Genomic DNA, 18108 nt, shown 5'->3' with positions numbered 1-18108 from the left:
GGGAGGGAGTGAGGGAGAGGGAGAGGGAGTGAAGGAGAGGGAGTGAAGGAGAGGGAGTGAAGGAGAAGGGAGGGATTAAGGGAGAGGGGAGGGAGTGAGGGAGAGGGAGTGAAGGAGACGGAGAGGGAGTGAGGGAGAGGTGAGGGAGTGAAGGAGACGGGGAGGGAGAGAAGGAGACGGAGAGGGAGTGAGGGAGAGAAGGAGACGGGGAGGGAGAGAAGGAGACGGGGAGGGAGAGAAGGAGAGGGAGAGGGAGTGAGGGAGAGGGAGAGGGAGTGAAGGAGGGGGAGGGAGTGAAGGAGGGGGAGGGAGTGAGGGAGAGGGAGAGGGAGTGAAGGAGAGGGGAGGGAGTGAGGGAGAGGGAGAGGGAGTGAAGGAGAGGGAGGGAGTGAGGGAGAGAAGGAGAGTGGAGGGAGTGAGGGAGAGGGAGAGGGAGTGAAGGAGAGGGGAGGGAGTGAGGGAGAGGAAGAGGGAGTGAAGGAGTGGGAGGGAGTGAGGGAGAGGGGAGGGAGTGAGGGAGAGGGAGAGGGAGTGAAGGAGAGGGAGAGGGAGTGAGGGAGAGGGAGTGAGGGAGAGGAGGAGGAGAAGGAGAGAAGGAGAGAGGAGGGAGTGAAGGAGAGTGGAGGGAGTGAGGGAGAGGGAGTGAAGGAGAGGGAGAAGGAGAGAAGGAGAGAGGAGGGAGAGGGGGAGGGAGTGAGGGAGAGGGGGAGTGAGTGAGGGAGAGGGGGAGGGAGTGAGGGAGAGGGGGAGGGAGTGAAGGAGAGGGAGAGGGAGTGAGGGAGAGGGAGTGAGGGAGAAGGAGAGAAGGAGAGAGGAGGGAGTGAAGGAGAGTGGAGGGAGTGAGGGAGAGGGACTGAAGGAGAGGGAGAAGGAGAGAAGGAGAGGTGAGGGAGAGGGGGAGTGAGTGAGGGAGAGGGGGAGTGAGTGAGGGAGAGGGGGAGTGAGTGAGGGAGAGGGGGAGGGAGTGAGGGAGAGGGGGAGTGAGTGAGGGAGAGGTGAGATAGAGGGGGAGGGAGAGGGAGAGTTTAGACTGAGGGGAGAGGCAGATACCCTCGAGAGGGACGCCAAGGGTGGGTCCAACTCCCCCCACCCCCTCCACCCAGTGTCCCCCCACCCCCCCCCCCCCCCCTTTCCACCCCCCCCCCCCCAATACCTTCTCACTCCCAGCGAGGTCCACCAGGTAGAGTTTACCACTGAGTTTCTGCTCAGTCTCGACGTTCTCTTGTTTGATATTGATCAGGAAGATACTGTGACTGCGGGAGCTGTGTTCATTCATGTCTGAAACGATAGGGTCCCCGAGGGGGTGGGGAGAGATTATTGAGGGAGGGGGGTGGGGGAGGCATGAGGAGAGTAGTGGGGGGTGGGGAAGACAAAACAGGGTCTTCATTACCAACTTCAGATCCCACCTTCATAACCAGGATAACAAATGCTCCACTAACCACAGTGTGCGTAGTTCCCCGGTCAGACGCACACTCGGAGCACCGTGCACAGTTCCCCGGTCTCCCCTGGGTCAGACCCACACTCGGAGCACCGTGCACAGTTCCCCGGTCTCCCCTGGGTCAGACCCACACTCGGGGCACCGTGCACAGTTCCCCGGTCTCCCCTCGGTCAGACCCACATTCGGAGCACCGTGCACAGTTCCCCGGTATCCCCTGGGTCAGACCCACACTCGGAGCACCGTGCACAGTTCCCCGGTCTCCCCTGGGTCAGACCCACACTCGGAGCACCGTGCACAGTTCCCCGGTCTCTCCCCTCGGTCAGACCCACACTCGGAGCACCGTGCACAGTTCCCCGGTCTCCCCTCGGTCAGACCCACACTCGGTGCACCGTGCACAGTTCCCCGGTCTCCCCTCGGTCAGATCCACACTCGGAGCACCGTGCACAGTTCCCCGGTCTCCAGTTCCCTGGTCTCTCCCCTCGGTCAGACCCACACTCGGAGCACCGTGCACAGTTCCCCGGTCTCTCCCCTCGGTCAGACCCACACTCGGAGCACCGTGCACAGTTCCCCGGTCTCCCCTCGGTCAGACCCACACTCGGTGCACCGTGCACAGTTCCCCGGTCTCCCCTCGGTCAGATCCACACTCGGAGCACCGTGCACAGTTCCCCGGTCTCCAGTTCCCCGGTCTCTCCCCTCGGTCAGACCCACACTCGGAGCACCGTGCACAGTTCCCCGGTCTCTCCCTTCGGTCAGACCCACACTCGGAGCACCGTGCACAGTTCCCCGGTATCCCCTGGGTCAGACCCACACTCGGAGCACCGTGCACAGTTCCCCGGTCTCCCCTCGGTCAGACCCACACTCGGAGCACCGTGCACAGTTCCCCGGTCTCCCCTCGGTCAGACCCACACTCGGTGCACCGTGCACAGTTCCCCGGTCTCTCCCCTCGGTCAGACCCACACTCGGAGCACCGTGCACAGTTCCCCGGTCTCCAGTTCCCTGGTCTCTCCCCTCGGTCAGACCCACACTCGGAGCACCGTGCACAGTTCCCCGGTCTCTCCCCTCGGTCAGACCCACACTCGGAGCACCGTGCACAGTTCCCCGGTCTCCCCTCGGTCAGACCCACACTCGGTGCACCGTGCACAGTTCCCCGGTCTCCCCTCGGTCAGATCCACACTCGGAGCACCGTGCACAGTTCCCCGGTCTCCAGTTCCCCGGTCTCTCCCCTCGGTCAGACCCACACTCGGAGCACCGTGCACAGTTCCCCGGTCTCTCCCTTCGGTCAGACCCACACTCGGAGCACCGTGCACAGTTCCCCGGTATCCCCTGGGTCAGACCCACACTCGGAGCACCGTGCACAGTTCCCCGGTATCCCCTCGGTCAGACCCACACTCGGAGCACCGTGCACAGTTCCCCGGTCTCTCCCCTCGGTCAGACCCACACTCGGAGCACCGTGCACAGTTCCCCGGTCTCCCCTCGGTCAGACCCACACTCGGAGCACCGTGCACAGTTCCCCGGTCTCCCCTCGGTCAGACCCACACTCGGAGCACCGTGCACAGTTCCTCGGTCTCCCCTCGGTCAGACCCACACTCAGAGCACCGTGCACAGTTCCCCGGTCTCTCCCCTCGGTCAGACCCACACTCGGAGCACCGTGCACAGTTCCCCGGTCTCCCCTCGGTCAGACCCACACTCGGGGCACCATGCACAGTTCCCCGGTCTCCCCCCGGTCAGACCCACACTCGGAGCACCGTGCACAGTTCCCCGGTCTCCCCTCGGTCAGACCCACACTCGGAGCACCGTGCACAGTTCCCCGGTCTCCCCCTCGGTCAGACCCACACTCGGAGCACCGTGCACAGTTCCCCGGTCTCCCCCTCGGTCAGACCCACACTCGGAGCACCGTGCACAGTTCCCCGGTCTCCCCTCGGTCAGACCCACACTCGGAGCACCGTGCACAGTTCCCCGGTCTCCCCTCGGTCAGACCCACACTCGGAGCACCGTGCACAGTTCCCCGGTCTCCCCCCGGTCAGACCCACACTCGGAGCACCGTGCACAGTTCCCCGGTCTCCCCTCGGTCAGACCCACACTCGGAGCACCCACAGATCCACGATGTCTTGTGCTACACAGCAGAAACTGTCCGTGAGGTCGCACGTAAGACCATTCGGCCCGTCAAACCTGGCGAAATGTTTCTCAACCCCATTCCTCTGCCTTCGCCCTCTGATCCTGACGGATCAGGAACATCTCTATCCTGCTCTTAGCGACACTCAATGACCCTCCCTCCACAACCCCCCCAGCAGCAGTGAGTCCCACAGCCCCCCTGCCCTGCAGACGAAGAGATTGCCCCCCTCCTCTTCCCCCCTAAAGAGTCGCCCTGAGACTGTGCCCTTGTGCCCCAGTCTCCCCTGAAACATCTTCTGCACGTCCACTGTATCCTCGCCCCTTGGTGTTCAGTCAGATCGTCCCTTCACCCCCCCCCTAAACTCCATCGGCCAAGCACCCAGAGTCCTCAACCACCCCTGCTACGACGCACCCTTCATCGCTGGGATCTGTCCCGTGACCCTCCTGCGACACCAGCACGTCCCTCCTCAGACACGGGACCCCAGGCAGCTCCCGATATTCCACGTGTGGTCCGACCAGAGCCTCTGACCAGCTCGGCCTGAGCGCTGACGTTGCATTTGCCTTCCTGCGCGTTCACCTGAAGAGAATTCCAAACCGGGCCTCCTCCTATTTCCGACCCCCCCTTTCCCCAGTTCAGCGTATAGCCCACGCCTCCGAGCTTCCCCGCAAAGTGCGGACCCTCACAGTCCCCCACATTGTGTTCCGCCCCCCCCCCCACTTCTGTGGAAGCAGAGTACCTATTCAGCCCCTCCTCTGTCATTTCTTCACTGTCCCATTCCTAATTAGACTCATAGAGAGGTGCAACACGGGAACAGACCCTTCGGTCCAACCTGTCCGTGCTGACCCAGATACCCCAAACCCAATCTAGTCCCCACCAACCAGCACCTGTCCCATATCCCCCCAAACCCTTCCTATTCATATACCCATCCAAATGCCTCTTAAATGTTGTAATTGTACCAGCCTCCACCACATCCTCTGGCAGCTCATTCCACACACGTACCACCCTCTGGGGGAAAAAGTTGCCCCTTAGGTCCCTTTTATATCTTTCCCCTCTCACCCTAAACCTATGCCCCTCTACTTCTGGACTCCCCCACCCCAGGGAAAAGACCTTGTCTATTTACCCTATCCACACCCCCCTTGTGATTTTATAAACCTCTATAAGGTCACCCCTCAGCCTCCGACGCTCCAGGGAAAACAGCCCCAGCCTGTTCAGCCTCTCCCTGTAGCTCAGATCCTCCAACCCTGGCAACATCCTTGTAATTCTTTTCTGAACCCTTTCAAGTTTCACAACATCTTTCCGATAGGAAGGAGACCAGAATTGCATGCAATATCCCAACAGTGGCCCCCTAACCAATGTCCTGTACAGCCGCAACATGACCTCCCAAATCCTGTACTCAATACTCTGACCAATAAAGCATACCAAATGCTGCCTTCACTATCCTATCTACCTGCAACTCCACTTTCAAGGAGCTATGAACCTGCACTCCAAGGTCTCTTTGTTCAGCAACACTCCCCAGGACCTTCCCATTAAGTGTATAAGTCCTGCTAAGATTTGCTTTCCCAAAATGCTGCCCCTCACATTTATCTGAATTAAACTCCATCTGCCACTTCTCAGCCCATTGGCCCATCTGGTCCAGATCCTGTTGTAATCTGAGGTAACCCTCTTCGCTGTCCACTACACCTCCAATTTTGGGGTCACCTGTAATTCTCCAGCCTCCCGTCCAGATCTCCAATGTCCACTGTTGCCTCTGTCTTTCACATCTCTTAGAGAAAGCTTTTCCCTTCCCCTTCTATATTACTAGCTCACCTCGTTTTCTTCACCTTCCTGTTCAATGATCTTGGTTCTTAAGTGCAAAAGTCCCTCGAAGTTGCCACCCAAGTGGTTCGGGTTGTTACGAAAGCATATGGTGTTTTGGTTTTCATTAACAGGGGGATCGAGTTTAAGAGCCGCGAGGTTTTGCTGCAGCTCCACAAGTCCCTGGTGAGACCACACTTGGAATATTGTGTCCGGTTCTGGTCGCCCGACTATCGGAAAGATACAGAGGTTTTGGAGAGGGGTGCGAAGAAGGTTTACCAGGAAGCTGCCTGGGCTGGAAGGCTTGCCTTATGAAGAGAGGTTGAATAAGCTCGGACTTTTCTCTCTCTGGAGAGACGGAGGGAGAGAGGAGACCTGATCGAGGTGTACACGATAACGAGAGGCATGGCTAGAGGCAATAGCCAGAGACTTCTCCCCCAGGGGCAGGACTGACTGGCACGAGGGCTCATAGTGTTGAGATATTAGGGGAAAGGTGTAGAGGGGACGGCAGAGGGAGGTTCTTTATGCAGAGAGTTGTGAGAACATGGAATGCGTTCCCAGCGGTGATGGAAATAGAGTCATTGGGGACATCGAAGGGACTGCTGGCCGTACCCATGGAGAGCAGTGAGGTGGGGGGTGCGTAGGTTGAGTTATTTTACATTAGGATTAATCCTCGGCACAGCATCGTGGGCCGAAGGGCCTGTTCTGTGCTGTCCTCTTCTATGTTCTATGCCCTTCCTCCTCCTCCTCAGTGCTTTCCCGTAAATTATCCCCAGTCTTCGCTTTTCCGCTGTCCCTGATTTTCCCACTCAGCCTCAGTCTCCCCCCCCGCCCCCCCAAGCTTGGCATTAATTTCCCGAATTAACCCCAAACTCTCCCGCAGCAGAGTTGCCCCCCCCCCCCTTGTTTGGCCTCGCTCAGTGGTAATCCCGTGGGGTCAGATTTTAGGCCGAATTCGACGATGCTGTGGGCCCTGGCGATCCCCCCACCCCCCACCCCCAGCCCAAGGGGGGTGGGGGGGGTTCCTTCAGTTTAGGCTGCCCTAGTCAGATGTCCCCTCACGCCCCCCGGGGTCAGGCACCTACTTGTCACAGCGACATGACGGTTGCATTTCCCCTCGTCAATCACGTCCATCACTTCCTCAGGACTGGACACAAACCGTTCGGTACAACCCTGGAAAGAAATGGGATAAATCCTGGTGAGCACTCCACCATTCCCAAACGTTCCCAGCTCCCTCTACACCGTCCCCAATCCCCAGGGACAGGCCGGGGATCGGGGCAGAGGACAGCTCCCTCTACACCGTCCCCAATCCCCAGGGACAGCACTGGGCAGAGGACAGCTCCCTCTACACCGTCCCCAATCCCCAGGGACAGCACGGGGTTTGGGACAGAGGACAGCTCCCTCTACACCGTCCCCAATCCCAGGGACAGCACGGGGATCGGGACAGAGGACAGCTCCCTCTACACCGTCCCCAATCCCCAGGGACAGCACGGGGATCGGGGCAGAGGACAGCTCCCTCTACACCGTCCCCCCCATCAAACACTGCCAGGGACAGCCCGGGGATCAGGGCAGAGGACAGCTCCCTCTACACCGTCCCCAATCCCCAGGGACAGCACGGGGATCGGGGCAGAGGACAGCTCCCTCTACACCGTCCCCAATCCCAGGGACAGCACGGGGTTCGGGACAGAGGACAGCTCCCTCTACACCGTCCCCAATCCCAGGGACAGCACGGGGTTCGGGACAGAGTACAGCTCCCTCTACTCCGTCCCCACTCCCAGGGACAGGGGGTTAGATACAGAGTACAGCTCCCTCTACTCCGTCCCCACTCCCAGGGCCAGGGGGTTAGATACATGGTAAAGCTCCCTCTACACCGCGACCCCCCCCCCCCCCCCACCCCCCACCCACATCAGACCCTGTCAGGATCAGTGCAGTGTGTTCAGGTGTAAAGTCCCCTCCCCTCCCTGTCGTCTCTCACCTTGACAAAGGGAACTCTGTTCTTGTCCTCGTGAACGGAAAGGTTCGTCTTGGCGACTGGAAAAGAGGGAGCCGAGAATCGCCTGCGTCAGAGCGCGCTCTCGGAGTGTGAGTGGTCACGCGCAACGGAGTTGGAGGGAGGGGGGAGGGGGGGAGGGGGGTGAGGTGAGGATGGGGCACTCTGGTCGGGCGGAGGGAACAGGTCCTGTTCCGACCCTCACAAGGGTGGGAAGTGTGTGAGAAACTCTTCAAATTCACCGGCGTCCCTTCCTGGGCCCAGCGTTCATTACCCCGTCCCTAGTTGCCCCCCCCCCCCCCCCACTTCCTTGACCCGTTGCCGTCCCACCTGCCGGAGGGTCGACCCACCACGTCCCTCGGGGAGGGGATTCCAGGATTCTGACCCTGAGGGAACGGCAGGAAATATTCCCCAGTCGGGATGGTGAGGGGCTCGGAGGGAGGGGACCTTGCAGTGAGGTTGGGGGTGGGGTTGGGGGGCGTTCCCCTGTATCTGCTGCCCCTTGTCTTTCCAGATGGAACGTGGGCGTGGGGTTTGGAAGGTGCTGCCTGAGGATCTTTGGTGAATTACTGCAGTGGGTCTTGTAGAGGGTTCGCACGGGGCTTCGGGGAGGGGGGAGGGAGGGAGGGAGGGGGTGTTCGTGGACGTGGGGCCAATCAAACAGCGGCTGCTCTGTCCCCCTCCCCCCCCACCCCGTGCCTTGTCGATGGTGGGACAGGCTTCGGGGGGAGGGAGGGAGTGAGGAGGGGAGTCACTCGCTGCAGGATTCCCAGCCTCTGACCTGCTCCTGGAGCCACAGGATTGATATGGGGCTGGGTCCCAGTTCAGTTTCTGCTCAATGGGAACCCCCAGGATGTTGTTAGTGGGGGGGGGAGGGGGATTCAGTGACGGTAACACCATTGAACATCAAGGGGGGCGATGGTTAGATTCTCTCTCTCTCTCGTTGGAGACGGTAACCCCCAGGATGTTGATAGTGGGGGGGGAGGGGGATTCAGTGACGGTAACGCCATTGAACGTCAAGGGGGCGATGGTTAGATTCTCTCTCTCTCTCTCGTTGGAGACGGTAACCCCCAGGATGTTGATAGTGGGGGGGGAGGGGGATTCAGTGACGGTAACGCCATTGAACGTCAAGGGGGCGATGGTTAGATTCTCTCTCTCTCTCTCTTGTTGGAGACGGTAACCCCCAGGATGTTGATAGTGGGGGGGAAGGGGGATTCAGTGACGGTAACACCATTGAACATCAAGGGGGCGATGGTTAGATTCTCTCTCTCTCTCGTTGGAGACGGTAACCCCCAGGATGTTGATAGTGGGGGGGAAGGGGGATTCAGTGACGGTAACACCATTGAACATCAAGGGGGCGATGGTTAGATTCTCTCTCTCTCTCTCGTTGGAGATGGTAACCCCCAGGATGTTGATAGTGGGGGGGAAGGGGGATTCAGTGACGGTAACGCCATTGAACGTCAAGGGGGCGATGGTTAGATTCTCTCTCTCTCTCGTTGGAGACGGTAACCCCCAGGATGTTGATAGTGGGGGGGGGAAGGGGATTCAGTGACGGTAACGCCATTGAACGTCAAGGGGGCGATGGTTAGATTCTCTCTCTCTCTCGTTGGAGACGGTAACCCCCAGGATGTTGATAGTGGGGGGGGGAAGGGGATTCAGTGACGGTAACGCCATTGAACGTCAAGGGGGCGATGGTTAGATTCTCTCTCTCTCTCGTTGGAGACGGTAACCCCCAGGATGTTGATAGTGGGGGGGGAAGGGGATTCAGTGACGGTAACGCCATTGAACATCAAGGGGGCGATGGTTAGATTCTCTCTCTCTCTCTCGTTGGAGACGGTAACCCCCAGGATGTTGATAGTGGGGGGGAAGGGGGATTCAGTGACGGTAACGCCATTGAACGTCAAGGGGGCGATGGTTAGATTCTCTCTAGTTAGTGATGGTCGTAGCCTGGTGTTTGTGGGGCGTGAATTCTACGAGCCCCTTGTCAGCCCAAGGCTGGATATTGTCCAAATCTCGCTGCGATTTGGACACAGACTGCTTCAGTACTTGAGGGAGCGGTGGGTGGTGCTGAGTGCTGTGCAGTGATTGGCGAACATCTCCACTTTTGACCGAATACACCAGGGGGGGTGGGGGCTAGTCAGGGAATTGGGAAGTGAGGGGCAAGTGGGGAGGGGGGGGGACAACAAGGGGATGGACCAAGCAGGATCTGATGGGAAACAGACTCACCAGGAACATGGCCATTTGAAAGGGCGGGACGGTTGGGTGGGTGGGGATTGAGAGGGGGCCGATTAATCTGCTGAGGGGCTAACACGGGGCTGAATGGACTCCCGAACGCCGAGTGACACCACAAAGACTCACCGTCCAACAGATCTCGGATCTTATCCATGTAGATTTCGAAATAGGAGACCTGTGAGGTAGAAGGGGGGAGCGTGACTGGGTGGACAGTTGAAGGAGTGTTTTGGCCGCGTTACCCAGCCCCCCGTCCTCCCCCCCCGGCACCACCCCCAAACCCAGGGAGTACCCGGTCCCCCCCCCACCTTGATATGGAACTCCAGGTTCTCGTCCATGGAGTAAATGTGGTTGAAGATGTCGTGGGCAATTCTCGGAATAATCCCCATCAGGTGGGTGTCGTGGAGAACTCCCTGGAAAAGAAGAATCAAAGATTTATGCCCCATTCTCAACTCACGAAGCAACAACTGTGGGAGGGTCAGTGCTGTGGGAGTGGGCGCTGAGGGAGGGTCAGTGCTGAGGGAGGGTCAGTGCTGTGGGAGGGTCAGTGCTGAGGGAGGGTCAGTGCTGAGGGAGGGTCAGTGCTGAGGGAGGGTCAGTGCTGAGGGAGTGGGTGCTGTGGGAGGGTCAGTGCTGAGGGAGGGTCAGTGCTGAGGGAGGGTCAGTGCTGACGGAGTGGGTGCTGTGGGAGGGTCAGTGCTGAGGGAGGGTCAGTGCTGAGGGAGGGTCGGTGCTGAGGGAATGGTTGCTGTGGGAGGGTCAGTGCTGAGGGAGGGTCAGGGCTGAGGGAGTGGGTGCTGTGGGAGGGTCAGTGCTGAGGGAGTGGGCGCTGAGGGAGGGTCAGTGCTGAGGGAGGGTCAGTGCTGAGGGAGGGTCAGGGCTGAGGGAGGGTCAGTGCTGTGAGAGGGTCAGCGCTGAGGGAGGGTCAGTGCTGAGGGAGGGTCAGTGCTGAGGGAGGGTCAGTGCTGAGGGACCGTGGCTGTGGGAGGGTCAGTGCTGAGGGAGGGTCAGTGCTGAGGGAGGGTCAGTGCTAAGGGAGTGGGTGCTGTGGGAGGGTCAGTGCTGAGGGAGGGTCAGTGCTGAGGGAGTGGGTGCTGTGGGAGGGTCAGTGCTGAGGGAGGGTCAGGGCTGAGGGAGTGGGTGCTGTGGGAGGGTCAGTGCTGAGGGAGTGGGTGCTGTGGGAGGGTCAGTGCTGTGGGAGTGGGCGCTGAGGGAGGGTCAGTGCTGAGGGAGGGTCAGTGCTGAGGGAGGGTCAGGGCTGAGGGAGGGTCAGTGCTGTGGGAGGGTCAGTGCTGTGGGAGGGTCAGTGCTGTGGGAGGGTCAGTGCTGAGGGAGGGTCAGTGCTGAGGGAGTGTCAGTGCTGAGGGAGGGTCAGTGCTGACGGAGTGGGTGCTGTGGGAGGGTCAGTGCTGTGGGAGTGGGCGCTGAGGGAGGGTCAGTGCTGAGGGAGGATCACTGCTGAGGGAGGGTCAGTGCTGTGAGAGGGTCAGCGCTGAGGAAGGGTCAGCGCTGAGGGAGGGTCAGTGCTGAGGGAGGGTCAGTGCTGTGGGAGGGTCAGTGCTGAGGGAGTCAGTGCTGAGGGAGGGTCAGTGCTGAGGGAGTGAGTGCTGTGGGAGGGTCAGTGCTGAGGGAGCGGGTGCTGTGGGAGGGTCAGTGCTGAGGGAGCGGGTGCTGTGGGAGGGTCAGTGCTGAGGGAGTGGGCACTGTGGGAGGGTCAGTGCTGAGGGAGTGGGCGCTGAGGGAGGGTCAGTGCTGAGGGAGGGTCAGTGCTGAGGGAGGGTCAGTGCTGTGAGAGGGTCAGCACTGAGGAAGGGTCAGCACTGAGGAAGGGTCAGCGCTGAGGGAGGGTCAGCGCTGAGGGAGGGTCAGTGCTGAGGGAGTGGGTGCTGAGGGAGGGTCAGTGCTGAGGGAGGGTCAGTGCTGAGGGAGTGGGCGCTGTGGGAGGGTCAGTGCTGAGGGAGGGTCAGTGCTGAGGGAGTGGGTGCTGAGGGAGGGTCAGTGCTGAGGGAGGGTCAGTGCTGAGGGAGTCAGTGCTGAGCGAGGGTCATTGCTGAGGGAGGGTCAGTGCTGAGGGAGTCAGTGCTGAGGGAGGGTCAGTGCTGAGGGAGGGTCAGTGTTGAGGGAGGGTCAGTGCTGTGAGAGGGTCAGCGCTGAGGGAGGGTCAGCGCTGAGGGAGGGTCAGTGCTGTGAGAGGGTCAGTGCTGAGGGAGTGGGTGCTGAGGGAGGGTCAGCACTGAGGGAGGGTCAGCGCTGAGGGAGGGTCAGCGCTGAGGGAGGGTCAATGCTGTGAGAGGATCAGTGCTGAGGGAGGGTCAGTGCTGAGGGAGGGTCAGTGCTGAGGGAGCGTCGGTGCTGGGGGAGGGTCGGTGCTGGGGGAGTGGGTGCTGAGGGAGGGTCAGTGCTGAGGGAGGGTCAGTGCTGAGGGAGGGTCAGTGCTGAGGGAGTCAGTGCTGAGGGAGGGTCAGTGCTGAGGGAGGGTCAGTGTTGTTTAGAGGGTCAGTGCTGAGGGAGGGTCAGTGCTGTGAGAGGGTCAGCGCTGAGGGAGGGTCAGTGCTGAGGGAGGGTCAGTGCTGAGGGAGGGTCAGTGCTGAGGGACCGTGGCTGTGGGAGGGTCAGTGCTGAGGGAGGGTCAGTGCTGAGGGAGGGTCAGTGCTAAGGGAGTGGGTGCTGTGGGAGGGTCAGTGCTGAGGGAGGGTCAGTGCTGAGGGAGTGGGTGCTGTGGGAGGGTCAGTGCTGAGGGAGGGTCAGTGCTGAGGGAGCGGGTGCTGTGGGAGGGTCAGTGCTGAGGGAGCGGGTGCTGTGGGAGGGTCAGTGCTGAGGGAGTGGGCACTGTGGGAGGGTCAGTGCTGAGGGAGTGGGCGCTGAGGGAGGGTCAGTGCTGAGGGAGGGTCAGTGCTGAGGGAGGGTCAGTGCTGTGAGAGGGTCAGCACTGAGGAAGGGTCAGCACTGAGGAAGGGTCAGCGCTGAGGGAGGGTCAGCGCTGAGGGAGGGTCAGTGCTGAGGGAGTGGGTGCTGAGGGAGGGTCAGTGCTGAGGGAGGGTCAGTGCTGAGGGAGTGGGCGCTGTGGGAGGGTCAGTGCTGAGGGAGGGTCAGTGCTGAGGGAGTGGGTGCTGAGGGAGGGTCAGTGCTGAGGGAGGGTCAGTGCTGAGGGAGTCAGTGCTGAGCGAGGGTCAGTGCTGAGGGAGGGTCAGTGCTGAGGGAGTCAGTGCTGAGGGAGGGTCAGTGCTGAGGGAGGGTCAGTGTTGAGGGAGGGTCAGTGCTGTGAGAGGGTCAGCGCTGAGGGAGGGTCAGCGCTGAGGGAGGGTCAGCGCTGAGGGAGGGTCAGTGCTGTGAGAGGGTCAGTGCTGAGGGAGTGGGTGCTGAGGGAGGGTCAGCACTGAGGGAGGGTCAGCGCTGAGGGAGGGTCAGCGCTGAGGGAGGGTCAATGCTGTGAGAGGATCAGTGCTGAGGGAGGGTCAGTGCTGAGGGAGGGTCAGTGCTGAGGGAGGGTCGGTGCTGGGGGAGTGGGTGCTGAGGGAGGGTCAGTGCTGAGGGAGGGTCAGTGCTGAGGGAGGGTCAGTGCTGAGGGAGTCAGTGCTGAGGGAGGGTCAGTGCTGAGGGAGGGTCAGTGTTGTTTAGAGGGTCAGTGCTGAGGGAGGGTCAGTGCTGTGAGAGGGTCAGCGCTGAGGGAGGGTCAGTGCTGAGGGAGGGTCAGTGCTGAGGGAGGGTCAGTGCTGAGGGACCGTGGCTGTGGGAGGGTCAGTGCTGAGGGAGGGTCAGTGCTGAGGGAGGGTCAGTGCTAAGGGAGTGGGTGCTGTGGGAGGGTCAGTGCTGAGGGAGGGTCAGTGCTGAGGGAGTGGGTGCTGTGGGAGGGTCAGTGCTGAGGGAGGGTCAGTGCTGAGGGAGGGTCAGTGCTGTGGGAGGGTCAGTGCTGAGGGAGTCAGTGCTGAGGGAGGGTCAGTGCTGAGGGAGGGTCAGTGCTGTGGGAGGGTCAGTGCTGAGGGAGTCAGTGCTGAGGGAGGGTCAGTGCTGAGGGAGTGAGTGCTGTGGGAGGGTCAGTGCTGAAGGAGTGGGTGCTGTGGGAGGGTCAGTGCTGAGGGAGGGTCAGTGCTGAGGGTGTGGGCGCTGAGGGAGGCTCAGTGCTGAGGGAGTGGGCGCTGTGGGAAGGTCAGTGCTGAGGGACGAGGGCTGTGGGAGGGTCAGTGCTGAGGGAGGGTCAGTGCTGAGGGAGCGGGCGCTGTGGGAGGGTCAGTGCTGAGGGACGGGGGCTGTGGGATGGTCAGTCCTGAGGGAGGGTCAGTGCTGAGGGAGGGTCAGTGCTGAGGGAGGGTCAGCGCTGAGGGAGGGTCAGCGCTGTGAGAGGATCAGTGCTGAGGGAGGGTCAGTGCTGTGAGAGGGTCAGTGCTGAGGGAGTGGGTACTGAGGGAGGGTCAGCACTGAGGGAGGGTCAGCGCTGAGGGAGGGTCAGCGCTGAGGGAGGGTCAGCGCTGTGAGAGGATCAGTGCTGAGGGAGGGTCAGTGCTGAAGGAGGGTCAATGCTGAGGGAGTGGGTGCTGTGCGAGGGTCAGTGCTGAGGGAGGGTCAGTGCTTGGGGAGGGTCGGTGCTGGGGGAGTGGGTGCTGAGGGAGGGTCAGTGCTGAGGGAGGGTCAGTGCTGAGGGAGGGTCAGTGCTGAGGTAGGGTCAGTGTTGTTTGGAGGGTCAGTGCTGAGGGAGGGTCAGTGCTGTGAGAGGGTCAGCGCTGAGGGAGGGTCAGTGCTGAGGGAGGGTCAGTGCTGAGGGAGGGTCAGTGCTGAGGGACGGTGTCTGTGGGAGGGTCAGTGCTGAGGGAGGGTCAGTGCTGAGGGAGGGTCAGTGCTGAGGGAGTGGGTGCTGTGGGAGGGTCAGTGCTGAGGGAGGGTCAGGGCTGAGGGAGTGGGTGCTGTGGGAGGGTCAGTGCTGAGGGAGGGTCAGGGCTGAGGGAGTGGGTGCTGTGGGAGGGTCAGTGCTGAGGGAGGGTCAGTGCTGTGGGAGGGTCAGTGCTGAGGGAGTCAGTGCTGAGGGAGGGTCAGTGCTGAGGGAGGGTCAGTGCTGTGGGAGGGTCAGTGCTGAGGGAGTGAGTGCTGTGGGAGGGTCAGTGCTGAAGGAGTGGGTGCTGTGGGAGGGTCAGTGCTGAGGGAGGGTCAGTGCTGAGGGAGTGGGCGCTGAGGGAGGCTCAGTACTGAGGGAGTGGGCGCTGTGGGAAGGTCAGTGCTGAGGGACGAGGGCTGTGGGAGGGTCAGTGCTGAGGGAGGGTCAGTGCTGAGGGAGCGGGCGCTGTGGGAGGGTCAGTGCTGAGGGACGGGGGCTGTGGGAGGGTCAGTCCTGAGGGAGGGTCAGTGCTGAGGCAGTGGGTTCTGAGGGAGGGTCAGTGCTGAGGGAGGGTCAGTGCTGAGGGAGGATCAGTGTTGAGGGAGTGGGTGCTGAGGGAGGGTCAGTGCTGAGGGAGGCAGTGCTGAGGGAGGGTCAGTGCTGAGGGAGGGTCAGTGCTGAGGGAAGGTCAGTGCTGTTTGGAGGGTCAGTGCTGAGGGAGGTTCAGTGCTGAGGGAGGGTCAGTGCTGTGAGAGGGTCAGCGCTGAGGGAGGGTCAGTGCTGAGGGAGGGTCAGTGCTGAGGGACGGTGGCTGTGGGAGGGTCAGTGCTGAGGGAGGGTCAGTGCTGAGGGAGGGTCAGTGCTGAGGGAGTGGGTGCTGTGGGAGGGTCAGTGCTGAGGGAGGGTCAGTGCTGAGGGAGCGGGTGCTGAGGGAGGGTCAGTGCTGAGGGAGCGGGTGCTGAGGGAGGGTCAGTGCTGAGGGAGGGTCAGTGCTGAGGGAGCGGGTGCTGAGGGAGGGTCAGTGCTGAGGGAGGGTCAGTGCTGTGAGAGGGTCAGCGCTGAGGGAGGGTCAGTGCTGAGGGAGGGTCAGTGCTGAGGGACGGTGGCTGTGGGAGGGTCAGTGCTGTGGGAGGGTCAGTGCTGAGGGAGGGTCAGTGCTGAGGGAGCGTCAGTACTGAGGGAGGGTCAGTGCTGAGGGAGGGTCAGTGCTGAGGGAGTGGGTGCTGTGGGAGGGTCAGTGCTGAGGGAGGGTCAGTGCTTTAGGAGGGTCAGTGCTGTGGGAGGGTCAGTGCTGAGGGAGTCAGTGCTGAGGGAGGGTCAGTGCTGAGGTAGGGTCAGTGCTGAGGGAGGGTCAGTGCTGTGGGAGGGTCAGTGCTGTGGGAGGGTCAGTGCTGAGGGAGTCAGTGCTGAGGGAGGGTCAGTGCTGAAGGAGTGGGTGCTGTGGGAGGGTCAGTGCTGAGGGTGGGTCAGTGCTGAGGGAGGGTCAGTGCTGAGGGAGTGGGCGCTGTGGGAGGGTCAGTGCTGAGGGAGTGGGCGCTCTGGGAAGCTCAGTGCTGAGGGACGGGGGCTGTGGGAGGGTCAGTGCTGAGGGAGGGTCAGTGCTGAGGGAGGGTCAGTGCTGAGGGACGGGGGCTGTGGGAGGGTCAGTGCTGAGGGAGCGTCAGTGCTGTGGGAGGGTCAGTGCTGAGGGAGGGTCAGTGCTGAGGGAGTCAGTGCTGAGGGAGGGTCAGTGCTGAGGGAGTCAGTGCTGAGGGAGGGTCAGTGCTGAGGGAGGGTCAGTGCTGAGGGAGGGTCAGTGCTGTTTGGAGGGTCAGTGCTGAGGGAGGGTCAGTGCTGAGGGAGGGTCAGTGCTGTGAGAGGGTCAGCGCTGAGGAGGGGTCAGTGCTGAGGGAGGTTCAGTGCTGAGGGAGGGTCAGTGCTGAGGGAGTGGGTGCTGTGGGAGGGTCAGTGCTGAAGGAGGGTCAGTGCTGAGGGAGGGTCAGTACTGAGGGAGGGTCAGCGCTGAGGGAGGGTCAGTGCTGAGGGAGTCAGTGCTGAGGGAAGGTCAGTGCTGAGGGAGTGGGTGCTGAGGGAGGGTCAGTGCTGTGGGAGGGTCAGTGCTGAGGGAGGGTCAGTGCTGAGGGAGGGTCAGTGCTGTGGGAGGGTCAGTGCTGAGGGAGTCAGTGCTGTGGGAAGGTCAGTGCTGAGGGAGTCAGTGCTGAGGGAGGGTCAGTGCTGAGGGAGTGGGTGCTGTGGGAGGGTCAGTGCTGAGGGAGTGGGTGCTGTGGGAGGGTCAGTGCTGAGGGAGGGTCACTGCTGAGGGAGAGTCAGTGCTGAGGGAGGGTCAGTGCTGAGGGAGGGTCAGTGCTGAGGGAGCGGGCGCTGTGGGAGGGTCAGTGCTGAGGGAGTGGGAGCTGTGGGAGGGTCAGTGCTGAGGGACGGGGGCTGTGGGAGGGTCAGTGCTGAGGGAGAGTCAGTGCTGAGGGAGGGTCATTGCTGAGGGAGCGTCAGTGCTGAGGGAGCGTCAGTGCTGAGGGAGGGTCAGTGCTGAGGGAGGGTCAGTGCTGAGGGAGGGTCAGTGCTGAGGGAGGGTCAGCGCTGAGGAGGGGTCAGTGCTGTGAGAGGGTCAGTGCTGAGGGAGGGTCAGTGCTGAGGGACGGGGCTGTGGGAGGGTCAGTGCTGAGGGAGGGTCAGTGCTGAGGGAGCGTCAGTACTGAGGGAGCGTCAGTACTGAGGGAGCGTCAGTGCTGAGGCAGGGTCAGTGCTGAGGGAGTGGGTGCTGTGGGAGGGTCAGTGCTGTGGGAGGGTCAGTGCTGAGGGAGTCAGTGCTCAGGGAGGGTCAGTGCTGAGGGAGGGTCAGTGCTGTGGGAGGGTCAGTGCTGAGGGAGTCAGTGCTGAGGGAGGGTCAGTGCTGAGGGAGTGGGTGCTGTGGGAGGGTCAGTGCTGAGGGAGTGGGTGCTGTGGGAGGGTCAGTGCTGAGGGAGGGTCACTGCTGAGGGAGAGTCAGTGCTGAGGGAGGGTCAGTGCTGAGGGAGTGGGTGCTGTGGGAGGGTCAGTGCTGAGGGAGTGGGTGCTGTGGGAGGGTCAGTGCTGAGGGAGGGTCAGTGCTGAGGGAGGGTCAGTGCTGAGGGAGTGGGCGCTGTGGGAAGGTCAGTGCTGAGGGAGTGGGTGCTGTGGGAGGGTCAGTGCTGTGGGAGGGTCAGTGCTGAGGGAGTGGGTGGTGTGGGAGGGTCAGTGCTGAGGGACTGGGAGCTGTGGGAGGGTCAGTGCTGAGGGATGGGGGCTGTGGGAGGGTCAGTGCTGAGGGAGGGTCAGTGCTGAGGGAGTGGGTGCTGTGGGAGGGTCAGTGCTGGGGGAGGGTCAGTGCTGAGGGAGTGGGTGCTGAGGGAGGGTCAGTGCTGAGGGAGGGTCAGTGCTGAGGGAGGGTCAGCGCTGAGGAGGGGTCAGTGCTGTGAGAGGGTCAGTGCTGAGGGAGGGTCAGTGCTGAGGGATGGGGCTGTGGGAGGGTCAGTGCTGAGGGAGGGTCAGTGCTGAGGGATCGTCAGTACTGAGGGAGCGTCAGTACTGAGGGAGGGTCAGTGCTGAGGCAGGGTCAGTGCTGAGGGAGTGGGAGCTGTGGGAGGGTCAGTGCTGAGGGAGTGGGTGCTGTGGGAGGGTCAGTGCTGAGGGAGGGTCAGTGCTGAGGGAGTCAGTGCTGAGGGAGGGTCAGTGCTGAGGGAGGGTCAGTGCTGAGGGAGGGTCAGTGCTGTGGGAGGGTC

The 18108-nt window shown here is 61.8% G+C and overlaps 1 protein-coding gene across 1 annotated transcript in view; it reads right to left on the bottom strand.

Moving 5' to 3' along the window:
• The window catches only part of LOC140471160 (kinesin heavy chain-like), a 71453-nt gene that overhangs the window by 5218 nt on the left and 48127 nt on the right, over positions 1 to 18108 (bottom strand). The window contains exons 3-7 of the mRNA XM_072567036.1: positions 9873 to 9977; positions 9694 to 9742; positions 7321 to 7376; positions 6431 to 6518; positions 1154 to 1278 (exon numbers count right to left, since the gene is read on the bottom strand). Coding sequence (XP_072423137.1) covers positions 1154 to 1278; positions 6431 to 6518; positions 7321 to 7376; positions 9694 to 9742; positions 9873 to 9977 — 423 coding nt within the window. The remainder of the gene's footprint in view (positions 1 to 1153; positions 1279 to 6430; positions 6519 to 7320; positions 7377 to 9693; positions 9743 to 9872; positions 9978 to 18108) is intronic.

This window comes from Chiloscyllium punctatum, chromosome X (assembly GCF_047496795.1).
Source record: "Chiloscyllium punctatum isolate Juve2018m chromosome X, sChiPun1.3, whole genome shotgun sequence".
Lineage (NCBI taxonomy): Eukaryota > Metazoa > Chordata > Chondrichthyes > Orectolobiformes > Hemiscylliidae > Chiloscyllium > Chiloscyllium punctatum.
Note: the sequence above shows the minus strand (reverse complement) of the source record. Positions and strands in the feature narration are given on the sequence as shown.